Below are 25,680 nucleotides of genomic sequence, written 5' to 3'. Positions count from 1 at the left end.
GGCAGAAAACCCTATCACAACTTAATAGAGCTAAGCCATCTGTTGCATGTCTGCAGGAGTCCCACATCTCGCAAGCGGAAGCTAACAAAATAAAACATTTATGGCTAGGTCAAGTGTTCTCGAGTGCAGCAGATGGGAAGAAGAATGGGGTTATTACTCTTATTAATAAACAGCTCCAATACAAAGTCTTATCTACAGAATCAGATGATGTGGGAAGATGGATTATAGTTAAACTCAGTGTTGACTCCACAGAATATTCTATTTTAAATATTTATGGTCCCACTAACTCAGACCCTACATTCTGGACACAGTTGAGAAACCACATTCTTAAATTCCACTCGAATAATCTTATTGTATGCAAATATTGCAATGAGGTTATAGATCCTGTCCTTTATAAGAAGTCCAATGTGCGCTTTAAATCTACTAAATCCCATATGCAATTTAGAAATGTCTCCAAATTAGGTCTAATTGATACATGGCGTATCACCCATCCATCAAATCTGGATTATACCTTTCATTCACATCCCCATAACTCCTTTTTGAGAACTGATAATAGATTTGTATCTAAATCCCTGACTAATCAGCTTTTAGATGCCAAAATAGAGAGTATTAAGTTGTCTGATCATGCTTCGCTTCACATCACATTATCCAATGCACTGCACAAAATGTACATCATAACAGATGGAGATTCAATTCATCTCTTTTGAAAGACGAGCAATTTGTGAAATTTATTCATCAACAACATATTCACTTTTTTGATGAAAACTCCTCAGCTGATACATCTGTATATAATAACTGGGATTGCTATAAAGCAATATTAAGAGGTCATATTATACCATACACTGCCAGCAAAAAGAAAAAAAACTCAAAAGAATCTGAAAATATCCTTAAACTTATCAAATCCTTACAACTAAAACACATTCGTACTAATTCGCACCTACTCTTCAAAAGATTGTTAAACTTAGAATACAGCATAACAACTTAGTGACTGAATACTCACATGCAAATCTTTTAAAGTAGAAGTCCAAAATGTACCAATTTTCTAACAAAACTGGAAAATCATTAGCGTCCTATCTTAAAACAAAAAAAGTTAAGCAAAAGTTACTGTCATTAAAGAACATGATGGTAAAAGTCATGAAAGATAAGGACATTCTGCATGTTTTTTTGAACTTTTATCAAAAGCTATACTCCTCTGAAGCATTGTTATTGTTATTTTGCACTTATATAGCGCCTTATATACCATTGGTATGGTCTGAAGGCGCTGGTAGGTTGAACGCCCTTGGGAACCGAAGTTCAGATCAGTAGGGAGAGTCAAAAGGTGCTTGTGTGCACCGGATATGTGTGCAGCTCGTGCGGTACACGTGTAATAGCTGATTCTTATCGGTAGGTGTGGTGGTTGAGAGATCAGGAGAATGTGTTCGTTCTGGCAGGATTTATCCGCAACGGATGTTGCTGCGTTAGGCCTGAAGAAAACGCCTGGCTGGGGGTGTGAGACCAGCAGTGTTTACATAGAATGATGTGGAGTAAGCGGCGGATGTTTGTATGAGAACAGTTATACCGAATGGTGTCATAGTATCTCTGTGTTCTAGTTGAGTGGTGATGTAAAGGAGAGAGTAAGCGTGGGGTGTGGTATGAATGGTTATATGCTCTTTCAGTGTGCAAACTTCTAAATGCAACTTTCCCAGATAGGGTAATGGGCGAACTTTTAAGTTCTATTTTCCACAGAGAGGCTACTGGGCGAACTTTTAAGTACAATTTTCCATACAGAGGCTATTGGGAACATTTCTAAATTCAATTTATCAGCGAGGCTACTGGGCACACTTCTAAGTGTAACTCTCGCAGAGGTTATTGGGTACACTTCTAAATGCAATTTTCCAGAGAGGCTATTGGGCACACTTCTAAATGCAACTTTCCAGAGTGTCTATTGGATACACTTCTATAATCAACTTTCACAGATGCTATTGTTAGCACTTCTAAATGCAGCTTTCACAGCGTGGCTAATGGGCACACTTCAAATGCAGCTTTCACAGAGGATATTGGGCCCATATCTAAATTGCCCAATAATACTAATGGTACTGAGATCCTTAAGCATGTACAATGCAATTCGTATGCAAATTCTAACCTACAATCTCTAGATTCTCCTATATCCTCGAGTGATGTACATAGAGCGATTACTGATCTTAAGAAGGGGAAAGCTCCAGGTCCAGATGGTTTTTCAATTGACTATTTTGCCCATTTTAAGGATACACTGGTCCCTAAACGCAATGAATTGTATACCTCCTTTATTACGCATGAGAAGGAAGTTGGATATTTTGCTGTAGCAATGCTTATTGTATTCCCCCAACCCAACAAAGACCCTGAATTAGTTCAAAATTATAGGCCTATATCTTTAATTAATACAGACTAAAATATTTGCCAAAATCCTAGCTAATAGACTTATTCCCTTTCTTCCAAAATTAATTAAAAATGATCAGGCATGCTATGTCAAAGGTAGATTATCCTCTGCCAATATTAAACTCGTTATCAATACTCTCAACATCATTAAAAACTCCCCAAAGCCCATATGGGGCAATAAAGTTTGATGCCAAAAAAAGCTTTTGACAGAGTAGAATGGAATTTCATGTTTGAAGCTCTTACCTGGCATGGTATTCCTACTCCATTTATATCCATGATTAAAGCACTCTACTCCAATCCCCTACATCAGTATCTATAAATAACCATTTATCTCCCTTTTTTCCTCTTTATAGAGGTACTCCCCAAGGTTGTCCTCTTTCTCCCTTTTTGTTCATTTTGGCATTAGAACCCTTCCTGGAAGCAATACGACGGAATGATAACATATGTGGTATTCAATACAAATGTATTAAAATTAAACAGAAGCCTATGCGGATGATGGTTTACTCCTTTTGACTATATCAGACACTTGCCTACATCATCTGAATCGTATCATTGCTCAATTCTCTCGGTCATCAGGCTTTAAAATCAAAACTGATAAAAGCACCACGCGTCAATTTGTAAGGTCTGGAATTAAATGGTGCCCAGCAGGTATCAAATGCTTCAGTATCCATATAGGGCCCTCAATTAAAGATATTGTTAAACACAATACAGCTAATATTCTAACTAAGGTAAAGCAATTCACAAATACATGGTCCCCCCTCTTATTCTAGTGGGGCAGAATTGAAGCTGTTAAAATGATGATCACACCCATTATTCTCCATTATTTATATATGCTCCCTACCTATATGCCATTTGCATATGGTCTTTCTCCTTCTGTAATGGCTTGGCAGGCGAAGAACGATGGTCTGGAGGGTTGCCCCGAGCAATGCCACTGGTTAAGATTCAGTCTAAACCTTCCAGCCATCACCTCTTTGTTTTTGCTTTGTCACCCCGAGTGGGACGGGTATGCCCAGACATGGGTCCCGTGCCTGCTGGGCCTAGAGACCCAAGCTACTCCTCACTGATGAGGCCCAACAAGGCCGTAACATGTTTGGGGATGCTTGTGGTCTCGTGCAGGAGGGATGTGACCTAGCAGTTTGGGCTGGACTGCCCTCTTTGGGGTGGAACCAAGCCTGATTTGCATATGGTCTTTCCCCTTCTGTAATGGCTTGGCAGGCGAAGGACGATGGTCTGGAGGGTTGCCCCGAGCAATGCCAGTGGTTAAGCTTCAGTCTAAACCTTCCAGCCATCACCTCTTTGTTTCTCCTTTTTTAAGTCTGTAAACTCTTGCATCCTTACATTTCTCTGGGGGAAAAAAAGAAACTAAGAATATCACTATGCAAACTTAAGAAGCCCAGAACAGAGGGAGGTGTAGGTTTCCTGGATTATAAAAAGGTATTCAGCCTTTATTTTGAGACAAGCTCAGTTGTGTTTTATCCCAGCTAATCCCAATGTGCCTAACTGGTATGTTAGAGCAAGTGATGGTCTCCCCACTTTCTTATGGACTGCCCATACATCAAAAATAAGTATTTCAATAGCACTAGTATTAAGGTGTATGTTATGTACCTCTGACTATACTTGTTTCCACTAAGTTCAAAAAGATCCAAATTTATAAATTGCCATCTATTTGGATGAACCCCCTAATCTATCTCATGGCATTAATTATGTGCAACAGCTGTTCGTTCATGGTATTCCCCTTAAATTTGATGAGTTCATAACTAAATTTCACGCACCAATGTCTTTTCAACAGCAATATGCAAGTTTATAAAATGATATTATGGAAAATTATAATACGCTAATTTGTAATGCAAACAATTATTCAGCTCAAAGACTACTTCATATATCCAACCCCAATGTCACAGCAGCTATGTTGTATAAAGCTAAATCATCTTCATCAACAGATGGAGTCCTACATAAATGTCTAGAGGCTTGGAACCAAGACTGCTTTCTAAATGATCCCCAAAGGCTTTGGCCCCATGTATGGACTAATGTTTCAGCAGGCCTACTTCAAACAATGTTTTCTTTCATCACAGGGTATACATCTCTCCATTAATGCTTTACAAAGGAGGTTTCTCCCGAGATGACAAATGTTGGAATTGCCATTGTATTCAGGGAAAGTTCAAACACATCTTTGAATGTATTCATGTTAAAGATTTTTGGAAGGTGGTGTGGGAAACTTTGGAACGCATTTTTCAGATTCAGCTAGTTTTCTCCTTTACAGTCTTATTTCAGGGGAGCAAAGCTATTCAACCTGCCATTGATCAGAATACATGTTATTTGTTAGATCTCTTCATAGCCAAAGCAATTCAGCATATTACTTCTAACTGGAAAAATCTCAAAAATGTACATTTTAAACTATGGTGGAATTCTGTATGCAAGATTCATAGAATGGAAAAATGTAATGCTTCATCCCCACGATTATTGCACAAGCATAGATTAAAATGGCACTTATTCTTGGATTTCTTCTTTCACTGTCCCCTCCCCCCATCCTTATGTTCATGTTAATCTTGTTTGTTGGTGTGTGTACTTAATGTTTTCTACCATAAATGTCTCATACAACTACTAGTTCAGATTAATTTGTATTTTACTGCTTTAGTGCATATCCTCTTATATTCCGTATACAAGGTTCATGTATTATTCAATTATATTGTAGATTAACATCCTGTTTAATAATTTGTTATGCTTATATTGACCTCATTATGATGTTCCACTTATCGTACAACTCTTGTATTCTTAATGATATTAATAAAATGTTTAAACACAAAACAATGTGGAACAGGAAACTAGGCAATTCATTACTGCTGTATCATCGAAACACAAACGGGAACAATGCCTTTTGTCACTCCCAGATGGAATATGCCTGTATCAAATAATGGATAAGCACATGCAACTATCAAACAGGCGCTTCGGACCCCCGACATCAGAACTTAAAGGTAATCTAAAATTGTCCCACATCGGGTGCAAAACAATCCACCATTCCTGGCTTTTAGGCTCCCTCTGTGCTGCATTCTGACATTTGCAGTTCCGCATTTATAATGTGAAAAACTACAAGTACTGTGCAAGAGAGCAAAACGAAATGTAATAAAGGAGGCTAGGCCTGCAAAATACAACATGTAATAAGGGAGGCTAGACATGCAGAATACCACATGTAGTAAAGGAGGCTAGGTCTGCAGAATAGATGTAATAAAGGAGGCTAGGCTTGCAGAATACGACATGATATAAAGGAGGCTAGGCCTGCAGAATACGACATGTAAGAGCTCTCATCTTCTGAATGTGCGTCACCCGTTTATATCCAGGAGTGACGTCACAAAACCAAGTTCCATCACCGAAACCAACCCGGCGTGCAGAATGGTCAGTTTAGGCGAAATATAAGTTTGGTGAGGTTTGGTCAAGGGGGGGCAAAGTTATAGGGGGGTCCCAAAATGTCTTTCTCCCATGGACTGAAAGGAGAAAAAAAATTTGCTCATGCCTACAGCCCAAACCGCTGGATGGATTTTCACCAAATTTGTGGCAGGAGCGGCGGCTTGGTCTCGAAAGCGTGCTTTTGTAAATTTGATGGAAATCCATCCAGTAGTTTGTGATTTATTGACCCACTCAACTGTATTTCACCACATCACCAAGCTGCCTGTCTGCAAGAAACAGCAATATGGCTGCACTGGCTCCTGCACGCACCAGGACCTCAAAACTGCATTTTCGCAGCAAAAAAAAAAAAAGATGGCTGCACCTTCCTGCCAAGCACACTTCAGGCAGGATGGAACAAGTGGACACACTGAAAAAGCATGCCAGTGTGTTCTGAAACATAAATGGAATAAAGTGAAAAGGCAGCACTGCTTTGCTGAAAACCCAAAATTCCCCTTCAAAATGACACATTTTCACTATTTAAAAATGCTGCTTTGACGCTACTTTCATCTGTTCTGTCTTAAAAAAACTACTGTGATTAAAAAGGCCCTGCCATGGCCGGGATATTTCAATGTGTCTCACCAAAACTAGGCATAATCCCTGAATGACAGGCCCTGTCAAACCAATTCTGAAAGAAATCAATAAGCAACTTCACTTTCACTTGCACAGGAACACATGTATCTTTCTTTACAAAAAGCATCCCAAAGATCAGCAGTTCAAAGAGACTACCTCTCTGAGCCAGGTCAGTTTCAGCGCATCTGTGCTTCAAATAAAATATTGCCTAGAAGAAAATAACTATGGCTGCAAGGCAATGTTGGGAATGGCAAAATCGAATTTGGAAGGAAATGCTAGCAGTTTTCAACACGTGTAAAAATGGGCTTTTGCAAAACTAAAGGAGAAAAATGCACAGTTAAAAAGAAAACTGTTGAAGGAAAGCCCGCCATTACCTAGCAATGTGAAGGGGTTTATGGTTGGTGATAATACACACAGGGGCTATTTTTATTCCACAGGTTTGTTTTAAGTCAAGACCCAAAATAAGAAAATAAAGATTTAAAACACATGGGCTGAATTTGCAAGCTCCCAAAAAACCAATTATTCCAGATTCCAGCCCTGAAACTCCCCCCTAGGAAGGGAGACACACCCTAAACTTCCATGACACAAAAGTGATAATTGCCAGCTTGAAAAACTTTGAATGGGCCAGGACAAAGAAAGATGACACGCTTGTCAGACATTTGTCTGGGCTCCAGGCTGGGACAATAGAAGTCCTTGGACACTAACCTGTCAAGTGAAGGGGGCCATAAAACCTTCAATCCAACTGGGAACCCCCACCCCACAAAGGGCAGAAGTGACAGTTGGTTACAGATCAAAAAGAAAAAAATGGTCCAGTGCAGGACAAAAGGACTGCCATTTGCTTCCAAAGACTATTCCAAAGACTATTTTATAAATAAACTTAAGACTTTATCTCTTCAGCAAGACGTTGTAAAAATGTAAGATTTTCGCAGTGTAAAAGTGAATTTTTGGGCTTGCTTTTAAGACTTGGTAGAATTCACCGACACCTTGAAGACAGAAATTGCAAAATATGGCAGATTACGAGAAAAGCATCCATATTGCAAATGCGAATTATTGTACATACATCCCTTATGATAATCCACACCCATGTATAAAGTTATATAAATTGGAGTGATATAAATCCCATTAAAGTGCAAAAAACTGGTAGAAGGGCGAAAGAAGGTCTCACAGACTGGAGGATTGGACTGCAATATGCTGCATAAAATATGTAACCTGTGTATATATTTTCTTAAGAGATTGCAATTTTAGAAATGTATGTTTGGGGCAAAATCGGATTTTAGTTAAAGTAACTATGGGAGGTTTTTTGATATTATAAAACTCACTTCATAAATCTGACACCATTTTCCTGAAATCCAACCAGCTGAGAGCGAGGCAGAGACTATCACCCTTGTCCAATCCCGTTGTTAGAGGCGTGTTTAGTTAAGCCTGCCCCAGTCATATACTTGGATGATGTTACTAGGCATTATAAATAAGAGCCCTTGACAAGACTTTACACACACCCTTTCTGATTTTCCTGCACCAGCATCCTGTTACTGTTCGATCCATCCAGATTCCTGATCCCCACTGCAAGGCCAAAACATTGCTGACCCTACTCCAGGACCCAAGCAAAACCCAAGCATTGCTGATCCTGCTCCAGCAAGGCCTACATTCTGAAATCCCACTAAAATTCCCAAATAACCAAAAGGGGAAAGCTGTGGTATTTTTGGGAAGCATCCTGAACCCACTAACTACACGCATCCTGCAAACCTACCATCCAGCTGATCTTTAGTATCCAGTGACCAGCATTGGCAGTCCAGAAGTCCCACCCAGTGACCAGAACTGCCCAGCTGTTTGCCGGGCGCCCTGCCGTGTAGTGACCAGAGCCGTTGGCTGTCCAAAATCCCAAACTAAAAGTGGACTGTAAGTATCATCACCACCCCATATAAATCCATAGTATACCTTGTGTTGACTATAACTTTATCCCCTCTCTAAACCATCCTATTCCTATCCTGATAACTTGTAAAACTGTCACAATTATCCGTGCAACCTTGCCCCTAAATTTCTTGTGTTAGCGCCATGTTTCTCTTCATTTCTGTCTTGCATAAATCCTAAGTCATCAGCGATGTGTTTAAATAAATTAATTTAAATTAATCAGGTTTTTATTACTGCAACTTAACCATAACGTCCCCTTAAAGATATATATATATATATATATATATTCAATAAAAAAACTACGTTATGGTTAAGTTGCACTAATAAAAACCTATGAAATTCAATGAAAAAACTTTGTTAAAGGGACGTTATGGTTACAAGTAAAACCGAAAGACCCCTGAAATTTGCCAGTTATGGTAAACTAAGCAACCATAACTCGTGCCACCATTGTGCACTGCTAAGAATAACACCCATGACATCAACGATGACATCACAAATATGATTGATGACATCACTGATGACATTGCATGTGCATTTAATTTTCATAGGAAGTCCCTACAAGGGGTTGTGAATGTAATGTTGGCAAAACAGTGTCAGGGGTCATCTGGAGATGTGTGATGAACTACATACTTGATTATACAATGTATTGCTCCAAAGAACATTCCATTGCAGTGTTGTTTCTAGAACAAGGACCTACTCATACAGAAACATAGGCATTGGCTGCAGCATACACCATAGAGATGTACTATTTTTCCCATGTTGGATAGTAAAACGGTGAATGCTTCTGTATCACACTTTTGCATACTGTGAAACATATACTAAGTAGGTAATAATGCATCACTTACTACATGCTTGTACTACTACACACAAAACATTAAGAGACCACAATGTACACAAATATGGGGCTTATACAGGGAGAGTAAAGTAAGTAAACAAGAGGCAGCATCATGAGCCACTGTGTATAACCAACATGATTATCTTTACACATAGACATGATTGCTGTGTTTCAGGCCTGCTTCTTCCCCTATGTATGTGCATCATAAGATTCGATTGAATTCTAAGGAAAGTACTGTAAGAACATGTGAGAATAGCAACGTCTACAAATGTAATACCTTTTAAATTTTAAATTTTTGACTGTAAGTGAATAAACTCACCTGGCCTAGATATGTGATTGAACAAAAAAAGAAGGGGCTAGACATGTAATGTCATCAGTGATGTCTTCAATCATATTTGTGATGTCATCTTTGATGTCATGGGTGTTATTCTTAGCAGTGCACGGTGGTGGCACAAGTTATGGTTGCTTAGCTTACCATAACTGGCGAATTTCAGGGGTTTTTCGGTTTTACTTGTAACCATAACGTCCCTTTAACAAAGTTTTTTCATTGAATTTCATAGGTTTTATATTAGTGCAACTTGACCATAACGTCCTTTTAACAAGGTTTTTTCAGTGAATTTCATAGTTTTTTTACCAGTGCATGCTATTTTCCTACAATTTACTAATATCATACTTACCCAATATAGCAATATTTGTGTCCCATTTACAAAGTGTCACCTTAAAACTCTGCCATTTCCCACCTTCTGGAATAATTTTTAACACTTCTATACCCTTTTTGCAACTAATTCAACTAGTTTTGCATCCATAGCCGTCTACGAACATCTGGCTTCATAGCGGACATTCCGGACAGTGCCACATGACCATATGCTGGTGCACGGCATGATAACGTGTCCGAGAACCTGTCCGCACTTCACGATAAGATCTCTGCTTCGCGGACAGTTCAGAACTGCATTTTCTACTGATCTAGGAACTTTCAACTTCAAAATGTCCCTTGCACAGCTCCAACACCTATTCTACTCATTATCCATTAACAATCTAGTACAGAGTATATACTTTTAGCAAAACTGCTATTTATCTTAAAATGGCATCAGCTAATGCCAACCCTCCTCCCAAAGAGCCACCACCACTGCTGTATTCAAGGAGCATGAGAAACACTGACCCCTACCTTAGAAATACCACACACGCAACATTTTCCCTTGTCCACCTACCCCTCCATATTAGTGTTTGGTTCCTCTTCCCTCATTTCCCTCCCCACCTTTCGTTCTCAGATCTCCTGCCAAAAAAAAAAAAACATCCAAAAACAACAAAAGACATATTCCTTTAGGAACCACCTTTCACAGTTAAAAAATAGAACTAAAGAAAACATGTATAGACTCCATCTACTTTATATTTCTCAGTAAAGTACATAGACTCAATAAGATTTTCTAACATTTCCATTTACATTTTGTGTTATGCTAATGGGAATATTGTGGCGTTCAGCCTCCGTTCCAGGAACTGGAATGGTGGATACCGGGCCAGCAGCCCAAGTTATCAGCCCAAGCAAAGCGAGGGTGGATAACGAGGTCTCTGGACCATTACCCCTCCCCCCGATTCCAGCCCCTGAAATGGGGGATGAAGGCCATTAGCAACCTGGGTTCCCAAAGCGTCCCGGTTTAGGAAGGAAAATCCTTTTCCAAGATGGCCACCATGGAAAGGGAAGGCGAGGGTTCCATGCAGGGCCCTCTTCGCTTTCCATGGCAGCCTGCAGAAGGCAAAAAGATAACCCTAGGACCATATTATCGCAAGCACATATTTATTCCCTATGAGATCTATCCTAATTTCGAATAACTTTACCACAAAGCCAGTCCCAGGTGGACATGGCCACTTTAATCCTATGTTTTGTCCCTTGTGGTCATGGCCAGTAGCCAGATTGTCCGGATCATGACCTTTTTCCATGACCCGGACAATCTGGCCACTGCCCATGGCCACAAGCTACCACTCAGTCACTAAAGGTATACCGCTATTTTTTGTAGCTACATTATGACACTTGTCAAATAATAAAACACTGGCACATTTGCAAACCCATGCTTGTAGGTCCTTGCCAATGGTCCTTATGCAATTTTGCTGGAAATCCCCCCATATTTTATTTTTTCAAAAGTGTCAAATGTATGCACATGTAATCGTCATAATCTACAAAGTTGTAGGGTCATGGCCGGCTATTGGCACCTGCAACATGTGTCTTCATGTGAAAGGTTACTCTGGACTGGGCAGAATGTGTCCTCCCAGCCCTGGGGCCCTGGACAGTTACCATAATGGGTGTACCTTTCCAAGGTGATGGGAATAAGCATGGAGGTGCTGTGTGTTCCCTACTGTTGCCATCTCTGATCACCTAAGCCTGAGAGAGTGCATTCAGTTCTTAATTATTAAGCAACACTATCTTTCCATCTCTGGTTCAATGGGAATAGCTTATCTCCATCTACCTTGAGTGATTAGCCATTGTCATGTTCTACTAGGTCACATGCGTACCACGAAATGGAGCTCTCCTGCTTGCTATCATGAGGATTTTAGCCTGAATTTCTTGCAGGTGGCTAATCGTCCTAGTAACTGGGAACTTTCCATCTCCACTCATCCTTGGCTGAGTTGCATCGTATCTGCAGTGATCTTGTCAACCCTTTCACGTATTTGAAGTGTGTCCCCCCCTTCCTCATTCAGCTCAGTGGGCCTATAGCTTCCATATTTGTCCATATGGATTTTCATGTTCGTGGCAATCAAGCATGTGCAAGCTAGGTATACGTATATTTTGACGTCTTGGTATCAGGTAATGTTGTCCTTATATATACGGCCGCCATACATAATGTCACCGGGAAAAGGTTGTGGCGACATCATATATAGTAACCATCTCAAGGGGGGCGGGGGTCTGTGATAATGTCCCTGCAAAAAAATTCTTCATTAGTAAATATTTTTGCCAGGCAACATTTTTGCAAGGACCTTCTTACATGGAAAGCTTGGGGAAGGGAACCCCTTTTGAATAACTATTTGAATCTTGGAAGAAGCTCTGAACTCTTATTTGAACACTTCTAATTTCATGCAGCCATCCCTAAACGTTGTATACAGTTCAGTATGAGTCAAAGTATAGGTTTTGGATACAGACAGACCTTTGTGGATGGTACTTCCTGACGCAGACTATCATTTGTTCCATTTAGGTAGGGAAATCCCATTTTAGCATAGGGAAAGTTAGGACTTTTTCCAACCCTCCTTTTTAGTTAATATAGGTTTATATCCTACAGTTCTATTCAGTTGTTGGTGTATACTTCATGATGCCTTCACACACCTAAATAACATTTATTGGTAATCACATGGAATACAAAGAAGCAAGTCGATTCTTAACATACCTTGAGCAAAAAAAGCAGGGACATGAAGCCAGGATTTGTCTCAGGTCATTACATCTATAAAATTCTTTAACATCCTCCATGACCTGCTCCATTTCTTTTTGTTTTTCATTAAGAATCAAATGTTGATTCTTATTCCTATAAACCAAGCTGATTCTTTTTCTTTTACAGCTCCTGTTTATTTTGTGACTTTTTAAAAATGTGTTGACACATCTGTAAGCTGTTCATATAAATTTTAGCATGCTTTACAGTGCTCCATATGCCTTTAGGCCAGGTTTATGTTCTATTAATGTATTGGAATAAAACAAATTAAAATGTTCTTCAAAATAACACTCAACATTTCGAATTAAAAAAGTGCATGGACTACATTCTGGCTACCCCATTACCTTTTGATAAATGTGTTGTAACTGCAGCTATTTTGTCCTGCCTGGAAAATGTTCTCATATTTTGGGATGAAGACCTGACTTCTCAAGTACCTTGAGGTATTTCAGATTGTTGAAGCTTGGCTTCTTTCACAGCACTTGCAACTGCGATCACATTGTGCCATATCCATGTTCTTTCCATCCGTGTTCCGTTTTTGTGGTTCAACTGTTTTGATCATTGCATGTAACCAACCTATCTTAATCTGGTTCAGTACATTGATTTCACAATCAATTGCCCCAACGCTGCACTGCGCCAGAACAAAAAAAAGGAGGCTGACCTCTCTCTTTACTGGTCTTGTCACCTGATACATCAATTCTGACTTTTATACAAAAGGTAAAAGCATGGTTATTCCCTTCAGCATTCTCATTGTATGTATTGACGTGTCCTTTCATACATCCTTCTGTTCATTGAGCAGTCAATAGACCAGCAAGGGTGACTGTTCGGTTACAAAATGCCACACATGCAGAAAACAAACATCAGAAGGTCACATCCTTATTCTTTTTCTCAGTCTCCCACTTCATTTCTACATTACTTCTCAAATTAGTCCTAGGTAGATCTCGCATATTTCCTCCTCTTCTGTCAGCGCATTGGCCATTCTTCACTTGATCTCTCATCCTTTTATATATTTCTCACGGTCTCATTCTTTTGTGCTCCATGCATAGTAGATTCTTGAATTGTCACTTTGTGCTTCACATTCCACACATTTCCGTCTACCAGGTCATCATATTGCATCATCCGCCTCCTCCGTTGCACCTTATGCTTGGAGGCCTCACTTCGCCTGTAGCATGTCCTGCCTCCAGCTGATCCACGCCTTAACCGCACTACTTCCCCTACATGCCCTCTTGCTGTCCTATAATTGTTTGCCCCCATTGTAGATGTAATGCTTACTTGGGTATTAATGCATGCTTATTTATTGCAATGCTGTTGGAGTGAGCCTGTATGGGCTGGAAAGAAATTAAACTCTGTATCCAAAATGGCATCAGCTTACTTCAGCAGCACTTCACATGAACATATCACACAGCATCGTCCTCAACATCATGACTATCGTGATGATGGCCATCATCATCATGAGCAGAGCATCCAGTAAAGCACATTTGACTTCATCTTCCATGCCATCTCTTTCTACAACCAACCATGGATTCACTGTGACGGTATAAACTTACTTTAGCCACTGCAGTGAGCAATACATCAAGATCCCTTTTCTCATACCTTATTTGAGGAGTCAATATATGTTCATATGTCCAAACATGAGCGCTGCTCCACACATCTCATACTTCCACTTGTAAAAATCGAAGAAACAAGGACATACCAGTAGATTTTCCGGCTTTATGTCTCTATGCACAATGTTGAGACTATGGAGATACTTCAGAGCGCTGGCAAGATTGTATACCATTGCGCTGCCATCACGTTCTGTGTACTTTGTTGAGGAGGTGATGGCATCAAAGAGATCTCCACCCTAAAGTGAGACATAACAAGCAATCAGTAACAAGAATGATATATACACATATAGTAGTTGCACATTCGTCACCTTCTCTAAGCGAAGAAAACTAATTTTCAATATGAATAGCGAATGATGGCTGCAGCCCAAATATCCATATGAACAGGATATTTATGACAACACATTTCTCTAAAAACGGATTGCTTGATAGCTGTATGGAATCAGACAGTCATAAAAATCCCTTACTTTTTTTCTTTTGCCCTACTCAAAGATCACAGACATGGCTAGCTAACAGACTGATTCATATAGAGCTACGATACACAGTAACGGTTCAGTATGTTATGTTGATTTATACCACGCACTGCTACCAACCAAGGGCATTTATAAATACTTCATGGGATATTAAGAGGCAGATAAATTCAGACAACATTAAAGAGAAGCACAGGCATGCAGAAAGATGTAAATAAGCCATGCAAGGTACAGATAAGCTGTACATATACAAGACATATAAATTGACAGCAGCACAGATATATGAATGACTGAATTTAACACATTGCAATCAAAAATGTAGCATCAGTGAGTAATGCCATATCACTGCATGGCTAGATGAAGTACCCTACAGAGACATTACATTTGCCCTTAAACCAAGCAAACGAATCATGAACCAGTTATCCATGCCCTTAAAAAACACAGAACCCACAACTTCCACAGCTACACAGAGGTAGGGATTGACGGCAACAGCAGGAGAGTTTAGTAAAAATAAAACAATTTAAAAATGAAAAAATATTACAATTGAGACACAAAGTGCCCATTACATATTTTGTGAACTTGAATTAAGATACGAGGGCTACCTGTGGGGACACGCACTGTGGAGTGAAACCATAAAGATTCAGAAATCATCAAACCCAATGAAGGGGGCGGTTCAATTGACAGAACACTGTCAAGATGGGAACAAAAAAGGATAGATAATCCAAGGATACATCTCAATGTGTTTAAGAAATGTAAGATTGGATTGCCTTCTGTTTTAAACCGTTTGGCTGCAGCTTTTGGAACTAGAGTGATGGCACATTAAGAACACAGATTACAAGACCATATACTGGATGACTCCATAAGAGTGAACATTTAATAAAGACAGCTCGCTAGGGGCCAAACTGTAGTTGCCCAAGGTGCCCATGATGGCATAACCAGAAAGGGTGACTTGGAGCCAGTCATTTCCTAAAGAAGCATACCAATTCATAGACCTAGTGAGTGGGCAATAGTAGCACACCTTTCCTTATAGGGACATGCATACTACAGAATCATTGAAAGGCTGGGCAAGAACTACAGTAGAATGTATACCAAGTTTTATCCATGAAGTATTACATGATTATTAAGCCACATGGAGCATGATAAAAACATTAACCACATCATGTGCCCATCACAAAATGGCAAATGGTGACAATATGAAGTAATATTGCCGAGCATACATTAAAAGAGAAAGAGTTGACTTCTGAAGGATGGAATTTCAAGATGGTGCCGAGAGGCCCGCCAGTGACGCAGTCTCATCAGTGTAAATACCATCTACAGCTGGCACTTGTGTTTACGCCACCCATGGAATGCGGATCCTCTGGGAACATTAGATCTGCCATTTAAAGCCAGGTAAAATAGCTGCACATTCAGGATCTATATTTAAAATTATTTAAGCGCTATGGGGCTGTGGAGTACCAACACAAACATTTTGAGAACTCTGATAATGGTAATGGGAACCAGAAATGTTAAACTTGACTGAGGAAATGTAGCCCTGCTAATCCTCTGCATAATTACATTCACAGAGAAAAGTGGAGGAATTCGGAGCACTGGTTAGTAAGTGAAAACAATGTAACTGAAAACCATAATAGTATCTTAGAAAATGCTGCATTTGACTTGACTAAACAGAAAAGGAATTCAAAATGGATAACGGTGGCTGACAATATATTTAAGCATTGTGGTGGACCAACAGAACATACAACATATTTCCAAAAAGCTTTATTCTTTTCCAGATGGGTAAATCAAGCAACACCTAGAAGTCCTACAGTTATCTACACAGAAAAGTGTTTTCTGTCTGAATACAATAATTAGATAGTGTAGGGGAGGGATATAAAACAGAGTATTGGGGTTTCCTGTATAGGAGAGAGAGTTCCCCATATGCTTCCTGAATTGGTTTCTGTGCCACTGTTTGAGGTATAGGGCTCAGCTCACTCAGTGAAGCTCAAACACAATCTACGGGATATAACACCCAGTGCACTTCCTGGAGAATCACTTTTAAAACAGTTTTGGGGCCATAGGGGCCAGCACTACTAGACACCCAGACAGTTGATGGCAAAGAGTGGCCAGCATTCTCCTTGGCAACCTACTTTAAAACAACGTCTCAAGAATGCAGTGCACAGCACACCTCTTAATATCTCCCAGGGATATAGTGCCCAGCTCACTAGGACCTTAGATATTTAGCACTCAGCTCACTTTTGCCATCAATCTCCAATTCTCACAATTGCATTAGGTCACCCTCCTCTCCCCTAGGGCAATGCTCAAGTCTGCAGATTCTTCTCAGCTCCATCAGGATTCTTGAACCTCTCAAATCTCTCTAGCATCTCAGCTCTATTTGGTCTCTCTGGTCGCTCACCTCCTTGAGGAGCCTTCTGGTTTCCTCTTCTCTTGGTGTTGTGCTCTCTGCTGGCTCCTGGCAACTGCCAACCTCCCAAACACACAAGTCAGTAACTATAGTGATCTAGGTAATTAGGTCCCTCTGACAAGGTGTTGTAATGGAACCGTGGTGTGTCGGCTCATGTCAAGGGTTCCACATTCTGTTTCAGATACGGGGGAGAGAGCGGCTGGATGGCTGAGGTTCATGCTTCATTAAACAAGCTGTGCCTCGCCTCATTATCGTGTATGCAGCCTTCTTTCACTGGAGATGTGGTCTTACGGCACTGCTTAGAAGACTAACCTCAGCTGGACAGTGAGACGTGCAGCCCTTGGCCCACTGGGCATTCCCACTGCACCCACGCCCCACCGCCATCACAGGTTAGTCTCAACCTCCTGACCCGGGGACGGAGAGTGTCGTGTCATGTCCCCCTATGGATGCAGACTGAACACGTTTGGATGTTTTGAATATTATTTTTTTGTTTATTTGTGTAATGCGCCAGAAGTATCTTACGTTCCAAGTTGGTATGCTTCATTAACACAGTACAGTTGGTTTGAACCATAAACCCTCTCTAATGTAAGTTTAAATTCCCTGTTAACATTTGTTTTTCTATTTTAAACATTTTTCTATTTTTTGCAGCCATTATAAAACACCATCTAGCGTGAAGCAAATGTCCGCTTGTTTAATTAATGAGATTGTTACACAATTCCTTTAAATAAGTGGATCGCTTTCTGGATCTCAATGAAATGTTAAAGAAAAAATATAAAGTGTGCTTTGAGAAGTTGTGAACCAATTGCATCATTGTTATGTTAGAAATACGCGCACATCCAGATCTGTTTTTTGCGTGCAAGGGAAGATTGCCGGTGGGACCAGATGTCCGCTTCCAATGTAGCTTTCGGGCCGTTCCTTTCTGCTGGTTTTGCTGCGGATGCGAGCAGAAATTCACGGTGGCAGTTTGCTTGGAAAATGACACTTCTGGGACCCACTTATAACTGTGCCCCTCTGGACAGAACTTCACAAAACGTTCCAATTTGGACCGCTTAGTGTAGCTTTGTTGAACGGAGCTAAGTCGCAAGCCTGCGCTTCCATTGGAAATCCAACTTATTCATTACTGGTGGGCACTGTGGGAATGCTTACAATGCCAATGCCCACACTACAGCTTCCCTGGGTATGATTGGAATATTCAGTTCCAAGGACTGGGAATCTAGCAGCTACCTTGCACAATATAAAACCATGTTATGCTACAAACAATTTGAAGCCAACAAAGGTAATTTTACAGCTAGAGGGGATCACCTCCCACTTCTAAAGTCAATACGGCCAGCATTTGGACTTCTGAGATCACAAACATAGCACAGGTTTTTGCCATTTGATTTATGCCAACTAGTCTGAATGGGAGACAAAGTGCATTTGCTCCCCTTCTGCAGGACCTCCCCCAGATTATAAATGGGTTCTCATACCCGCTCCATGATGTTTGCCCATCTTTGCTTCTCTGTGTGTCCCTGGTTACTCGGATTGTACATCAGAGATAGAACTGTGTACTGGATGCTGACGGTTAGAAAGTGTCCGATTGGCCTGCCAGGTTTCCAGCGTAATACTGTGGGGCAGTCTGTCCCTTTTTGGCACATCTCTAATGGGTTGCACTTTGTTAGCCTCGTTTTCCTTACCCTGACTTTTTGCCTGACTTTGCCTGGCTTGGGCGCATGTCACGACGTGTGACGTCATCGCGCGCCATTCAGCGCGATGCCGTCATGACGTTGTGGATGTTCTTCCTGCAATGGTCTTGTTTGAACGTCTGAACGCCGGTAAAGACAGAGTTTTTGTCCGCTGGTTGCCGTATTTGGATTCCAGCTTTCTACATTTACTGTATGACGGGACGTGCAACTTTCCCGTAATAGGTGAGCGCCACGATATATTGGTTTGAGAAATTGAGGATTGTGTCAAGGAGTGTCTCACTGACATTGTTTCCATTATGTGGTGCTTACTCGGTTCTCATTTGTTTTAGAACTAGTGGGATTCCTGCCAGATAGAGGAAAGAGGTCCGTTTCTTCAGGACGCTGCATTCACTGCAGATTGGAGGACTCTTGGAATAGCCCGTGGGAGGTGAGAACTTCCAGGGTTAGGCAGACCCATTGGGCTGCATAAGCACTCTGCCGAGTAATTTTGTTATAAAATCTTTAATTTTAATATGACTCCCATGTTATTGGACATGTTGCAATTACCTATGATTGGGGTATTGGCCCTGTCAGTATTAATTGGGGAGATCGGATTATGGTTTATCAATAGATTATTCATGGTACTCTATAGTGTTTTCTGCCTATAATAGTAGTGAAGAGTCAGAATGTGTCTGACTTGTTAGGTACAAGACATGTAATTCTTGGTACCTTGGTTCAGGTATATGATTTACGGTATATTTGATACCCTTGTGGTGATGAGGGATTGGCTATGGTGTATAAATTTAACCTATTATGCCCGTAATAGTGATTTGTCTGTTTGTGTTTTTCATCCTTAGAGATAGCAATTGGTGTATGAATAGGAAGATTCTACCTAAAGCACAGGACTACTTCTGCCCCTGATGAATGTCCGGTTACATTGAACACAGAGGACTGAAACTTATATAAGTTGGGCTTTGTCACACAATGGAAATTGAGATTTATTGAATTGCCATAAGTGTGGTATGCTGGTTGAATATTTCAGCATACTAGTTGCGATACTGTGAGGTGGTAGTGTTTTTACTTTGTATATGACTATGTGATGTGTATATGTTTTTTAATAATTTTTGTATTACCTGTGCTTAACAAAAGATTAATATATTAAAAATGATATTTTGTGAAGAAAATGTTTTCTGATGATGATTTGAAACACAGAATGCAGCCTATATCTGTTTAAGGGCTGGGTCTTGAAATTGCTATCGGAGGGGAATGTGTTGATTGTTCCTTCCTTTTGTAGAAATATATATCTTATATCCTCACGTAGTAGGAGGGAATATCACCAAAGTGTGGGGTTTCCCCTGTAGAATAATTCCCTTCTCAGGACAGCAGAACATCAATTTATAAGCCGGAGAGGTTGATCTCCCAGATGTATAGCGCACTAGGGCTTGATATGCATTACTTCAATCGCAGCAAGTTGCTCTTGGCTTCACTTCTGTTGCAGAAGCAAAGGGTGAACCATACCAACTTGCGCACTTATGCAGTTCCCTACAGGGCACCATCAGCTGTTTTTGCACAAGCCTAGAACGTAGCATTTAATGGTTCCTAAAAATTCAAGGTACCTACAAATACAGCAGACATCTTAACTGAAAGTAGGATGCAGATGTCCAAGGATGGCCATTGATCTATGCAATTTTCCCTGAAGGGATGTTACTGCAAAGAACATAACTCAGAGCATGCATTTGGGAAGCAGGGCGGATAAGCTAGGAGAAACTCGGAGGCAACGTGTATGCCTTACAAGTCACCAATTAATAAAGAAATAGCACATTTCATGGATGCAGTGACCAGCTTAAAAATAAGGGCACCCAGCTTCAAATGCTGTAAAGTTGCCAGCCATTGCAGTAAAACAGGGGCTTGTGGGAGGGCCAATAGTCAGGCTCAAGACTACAGACGTCCATCTGCACGTGGCTAAAAGGCTCCGGCACGGGAGATGGCACTCCCACTCTTTGCCTCCTTTGTGGCTGGTTAAATGCCACGGGCTCTGCAGAAGATGAACATTTTCATTGGGTAATTCCGTATTCCATTAACATGTTCATAAAGGAAGGTTTCTCGATCATCTAGTCGGACATAACTTAAAAAGGTAACCATTCACTAAATCCTCTACCTCAGAGATCGCCCTGAACGACACACAGATTCTGCAATGGTGAGCGGTGAAGTAGCAGCTTATTCCAGCAGCTCCCGGGCCTCTCCCTGAAGATATTTTTATGATATTATGAACTCAAAGAAGATAGAAGAGGCTGAGAACCCTGCTTCAAAAAAAACCAAGCAGATTCTAGAAATGGGTGTCATTCCTAAACAGGATGTCTACAAGGTTCTTCATCAGGTGGCTCGGGATGTCAATGCGGTTAAAGTATCTATGGCTGAACTCAACTTGAAAACTTGTCAACTTGATGGCAGAGTGACAGACCTGGAAAAGACCTCATTATCAATGAGCAAAGAAATTGCGGGCAGCTTCCAGGCTTACAACAATTTGAAATCTGAATTACAGAAAGAAAGAAATGCGCTTGGATTTGGAAATGAAGCGGAGGGCCAAAAATATCAGATTGGTTGGTGTGGAAGATAATGCTGGCAATGAAGATTTGATTTCCTTGGTCATTTAAATATGTAAGGAAAGTTTTAATTTTGGCACCATTTCCCTGAGTGACATTGACAACGCCTTCAGGTTTGGGAAACACTTTGGTGCCAAGGCAAGACACATATTAGTGACTTTCATGGACATCAAGACAAAAGAAAGTCTGATGAGCTCTGCCATATTGAAAGGAAATACCTTCTTCAGAGATAAACCAGTTTTTATTTACCCAGTTTACCCCAAAGTAGTATTAATCTTGAGGAAATCGTTTAAAAATGCCAAAGACTTGGCCAAGCAGCTGAATCTGAAAGCATTTATGAATAAAAGCAGCGTGTTAACTATTGTGTTGCCCGAGGGCGAGAGGAGCACTTCTGATCCTGTTCAAGCCCTGCGCTGGCTAGAACAACAGAAATGAGATGCGTCAGCATCTAATCCACTTAGCATGTGATGACTTTATGGATTCCTGGTGTCCTCCCTCGTTTTACATTGATATCTCTGTTTTTAATTATAACTCCATCGATTTTGTACATGTTTTTTATTGTTACAAAATGGCGCTGGGATATTTTTCAGTTGAACGCCTGTGGTGTCAAACGAAAACAATGGAACATGCATTATTTACCGGAGCGCTTCTCGTTTCGATTCGAGTAAAATACCCATGCAGGGCGCAGTCAGCTGACCCTGATGCCGACGCGACGTGAGGTTCCTGTAACTCAGTCGGTGGGCCACTTGGAGCGGTCTGTGCGGTGTGGCCGTGATTCAGCCGGTGAGTGGATGCGATTATCTTACCGTTGATCTTGAATTTGAGGCTGCCTCGAAAGTTGGTGTTCTAGCCATAACTGGTCCGCAAGTGGATTTTCCCACTCTGTGCGCTTCAGCTTCGGAGTGTATCCGATGGGGCTTCAGACATCATCGTTTAACATCGTGAGCCAGTGCATGCCCTATCCATGGAGGTGACATGGTTTTAATGAGCAGTATACTTGGTGGGTCAGCAATGTATTGAAATGGAACGGAGATCCCCCACGCTCTTGGCTCTGCCTTGCATCCTTTGACACCAAATATCCGGCCTGCATTAAAGAAGTGGAACTGGACGGGGAGGGTTGAGTTTTGCACGCTCCGGTTGTACTTGGGATTTTTATGACCGATTTTCTCGTGTGGTGGACTTTATTTGCAAGCGCTTCCCTGGGTGCTTGCAAGATGTCTGGAATACGGCGAACATCTCAGAAATGCTCCTAGTACGATGGTCAAAGAGGCAGATGTGGCTCCTGCAAGGTTGTTAGTGCCAATATCTACTGAACGCTGCAAGGATATTCTATTTGACTGATGGATGGTATCAATGAGCTTAGAGAAGCAGATCAAGTTAGATTAGATGCAAAGATGTAGCTGTACCCAATTAATTTAATGCGTAACCGGTAGATTGCACTGTTTGCTGACAACCAACAATAATTATAGTTTTTGGTGCACATATGAAACAATATTAACACATACACACACACATTTACACAGTCATACATCACTGGTACTTAAATATCACACAAGTTAATTGATAATACGCCGACACTTGAGATTTAACGGATGTATTGATATGTATGCTTCATGATTAAGGTATTTTAAAATCTCTTTAAAATGCTGCAATACACTAATAAGCTCCAATCCGCATTTTATAGCCACGCATATGCTCAATTAATATCCACTTTCTGTTTTAAAGTTATAGTTGACATGTCTCTTAATGTTTTGTGCTTGTGGCCTCATGCGGATTAGATTGGTACGGAATGTCACTCAAAAATTGTTCATGTTTATGAGTGATTTCATACATTTCCATCATGTATTCTAAAAAATTATATATCACTAATGGTTTGTGTGGGCGGGTGGTATTGTTGCTGCCTCATGAATTTTTCATTGAACATGGGACGCAGATTAAATGTTTGGATTGTGACCCGACGTGACATGTATTATAATTCTAGGAGGGCTTTTAATTTAAATCTATTTGCTATATTAGGCCATTTAAAAATATATATTTCTGGGCTTTATAGTCCCTGATAGTAAGTGCTTTCAAGGGGGGCGGAATGCATGAGCACTTAGCATAACAGTCACCTCTTGGACATACTTGAACACTAGTACACTAGTTGCGTAGGGGTGTTTCTCGTTCAGACAGTAATACCAGCTTAAAGTTTTATGGGCTGTAGAACACTTCAAACTTATTTCGGTGTGTATTGGAAGTTTGTAGGGTATGTAATGTATTTCTGGCTTCGGTTAAACGTAAGAGTAATAGAGGAATTCTGAATCTTTCAAACATTCCAGTGTTTCTTTTAATTGGGTATTGGACATTTTTAATTTGTTTACTTTAAACTTCCAATTTTGGAGGGTTGGTCACCAGGGTCCGTCCTGGTATTTTATGCAATTTATCTTTTACTTTTGAGTATTATCTATCTTTGAGTTCCATGGGGATTTGGGAGATGTCCTAGAGTTTGTTCTCTTTTAATGTCTTGTTCATTACTTTCTAGGTTGAAAAGACTGACGGTTTCTTAAGATGGTTTTTTATATTTTTTGTTTTTTATTTGTAATTTTTCTTTACATTGGTGAAAGTGAAACGATGGCGGTGACGTCAAAGGGCAAAGAAAATAAGGATGTATTTGTGGTGTCATGGAATGTTAATGGTATTAAAAATCACCTTAAAAAAAAAAAGTGTTACTGTCCTGGTTGAAATGAGGGCTGACATTTGCTTTTTGCAAGAAACACACATACTGGCTGACAAGGTTAAAAGCTTGGAGAAAGATTGGGTTGGTTTTGCTTTTGGGTCTTCTTTCTCAGCAAGATCAAGGGGAGTTGCTATACTGGTTCGTAAAAAGGCACCCATTAAAGTTTTGAAAGAGTGTTGACAAGGAGGGACGAATGGCTGCACTGTTGATTGAGATCCAGGGAGAGCAAATGATCTTGTGCAATGTGTATGCTCCATCAGTGGATAACGGCTCATTCTTTATAATGGTTGCCCAGACAATTCAAGATTTGAACTCACCTAATATCCTCCTCGGCGGCGATTTTAATACTGTTGTAAATCCACTTTTGGATAGAAGCTCATCTAGAAGGGATGGTCGTCGGACCCTCAGCATTGTGCACTTATGTCACTTTTGGATGAACATAACTTAAAAGGCAAATGGCGTCTAGTACATCCAGAAGTTTGTGAATATAGTTTTTTCTCAGGTGTGCATGGATTGTTTTCCAGGTTAGATATGCTTTTCACTAGTGGGGCATTGACAGAGTTTAATTTCTTGCGACATAGGGAATATTTTGGTGAGTGACCATGCTCCGGTCAAAATGCATCTAAAATTAAAGTTTGAATGATGTAGATCTTTCTCATGGAGGCTAAGTAATTCGATTTTGATGGATGATGAAATATTGGACCAAATTGTTTTGGAAGTCAATTTTTTTGTTGAGGACAATCGTACTACTGATGTTAGTTTACAGAGTATCTGGGAAGCTTTCAAATGTACGATGCGAGGAATATGACTTGGGCTGTCAAGTAGTAGACGGAAAAAGGAAGATACAATGAGAAAGGAGCTTGATCAGAGAATTAGAGAAACCTCTCGGGATTTAATGCCGGATCCGACAGACTTTAGAAAAGTCGGATTACTAAAAAAGCTTAAGAGAGAGATGGAAGATATCCTATCGTTGAAGGCAGAGCGTAGTCTTTTCTATTCTCAGTGTACTTACTTCTAAAGAGGTGAAAAATGTGACTGGTGGCTTGCATTCAGATTAAGAAAGAAATGCTCTGAGTCTGCTATTAGATTAATCATTGAACCGGATGGTAGGATCACATTTGATCCCAAACGGATACATATGGTGTTTCGTCAAGAATATTCAGACTTCTACCGCAAGAAGTCTGGAATTTCTGGAAAAGGGAGGGTTTCTTTGACAATCTCACAATTACAAACATTTCAAATGCTGAGAGTTCACTTCTAGGTTCAGATCTATCAATTGACGAACTGAGAGCTGAGAGCAGCTATCTCAAAATTGAACACCAGTAAACCCCCGGGCCCGGACGGGCTTCCGGTTGAATTTTATAAAATACTTCCTATCTCGGCTCTTGAGCTTTTGAGAGATATGTTTTTGGCGAGTAAAAATTATTAGATGTTACCTGTGAGTACGTTTCATGCCTCCAAAAGAAGGGGAAAGACAGCAATCAGTCATCCAGCTACCGCCCTATAAGCCTTATTAATACAGACAATAAAATCTTATCTAAGGTTCTAGCACTGAAAATTGATCAGTTTCTTCCAGAATTGATCAGAGAGGAACAAACTGGTTTAATGAAAAACAGGCAAACTTCTAGTAACATCCGAAAGCTGCTTCATACCATGGAAAAGGCGAATGAGGGTGA

General features: G+C 40.4%; 1 protein-coding gene across 5 annotated transcripts in view; it reads right to left on the bottom strand.

The window, feature by feature from the left end:
• Positions 1 to 25,680, bottom strand: part of DCLK2 (doublecortin like kinase 2) — a 780,084-nt gene that overhangs the window by 130,730 nt on the left and 623,674 nt on the right. For all 5 annotated transcript variants that reach the window (XR_011282260.1, XM_069631258.1, XM_069631257.1 and 2 more), the window contains one exon: positions 14,249 to 14,395. Coding sequence is in view for 4 of the 5 variants with exons in the window: in XM_069631258.1 (XP_069487359.1) it covers positions 14,249 to 14,395 (147 nt within the window). In the remaining variant the exon portion in view is untranslated. The remainder of the gene's footprint in view (positions 1 to 14,248; positions 14,396 to 25,680) is intronic.

Source organism: Ambystoma mexicanum, chromosome 6q (genome assembly GCF_040938575.1).
Source record: "Ambystoma mexicanum isolate Mex_15411 chromosome 6q, UKY_AmexF1_1, whole genome shotgun sequence".
Taxonomy (NCBI): Eukaryota; Metazoa; Chordata; class Amphibia; order Caudata; family Ambystomatidae; genus Ambystoma; species Ambystoma mexicanum.
This window is presented reverse-complemented; position numbering and strand designations above follow the sequence as displayed.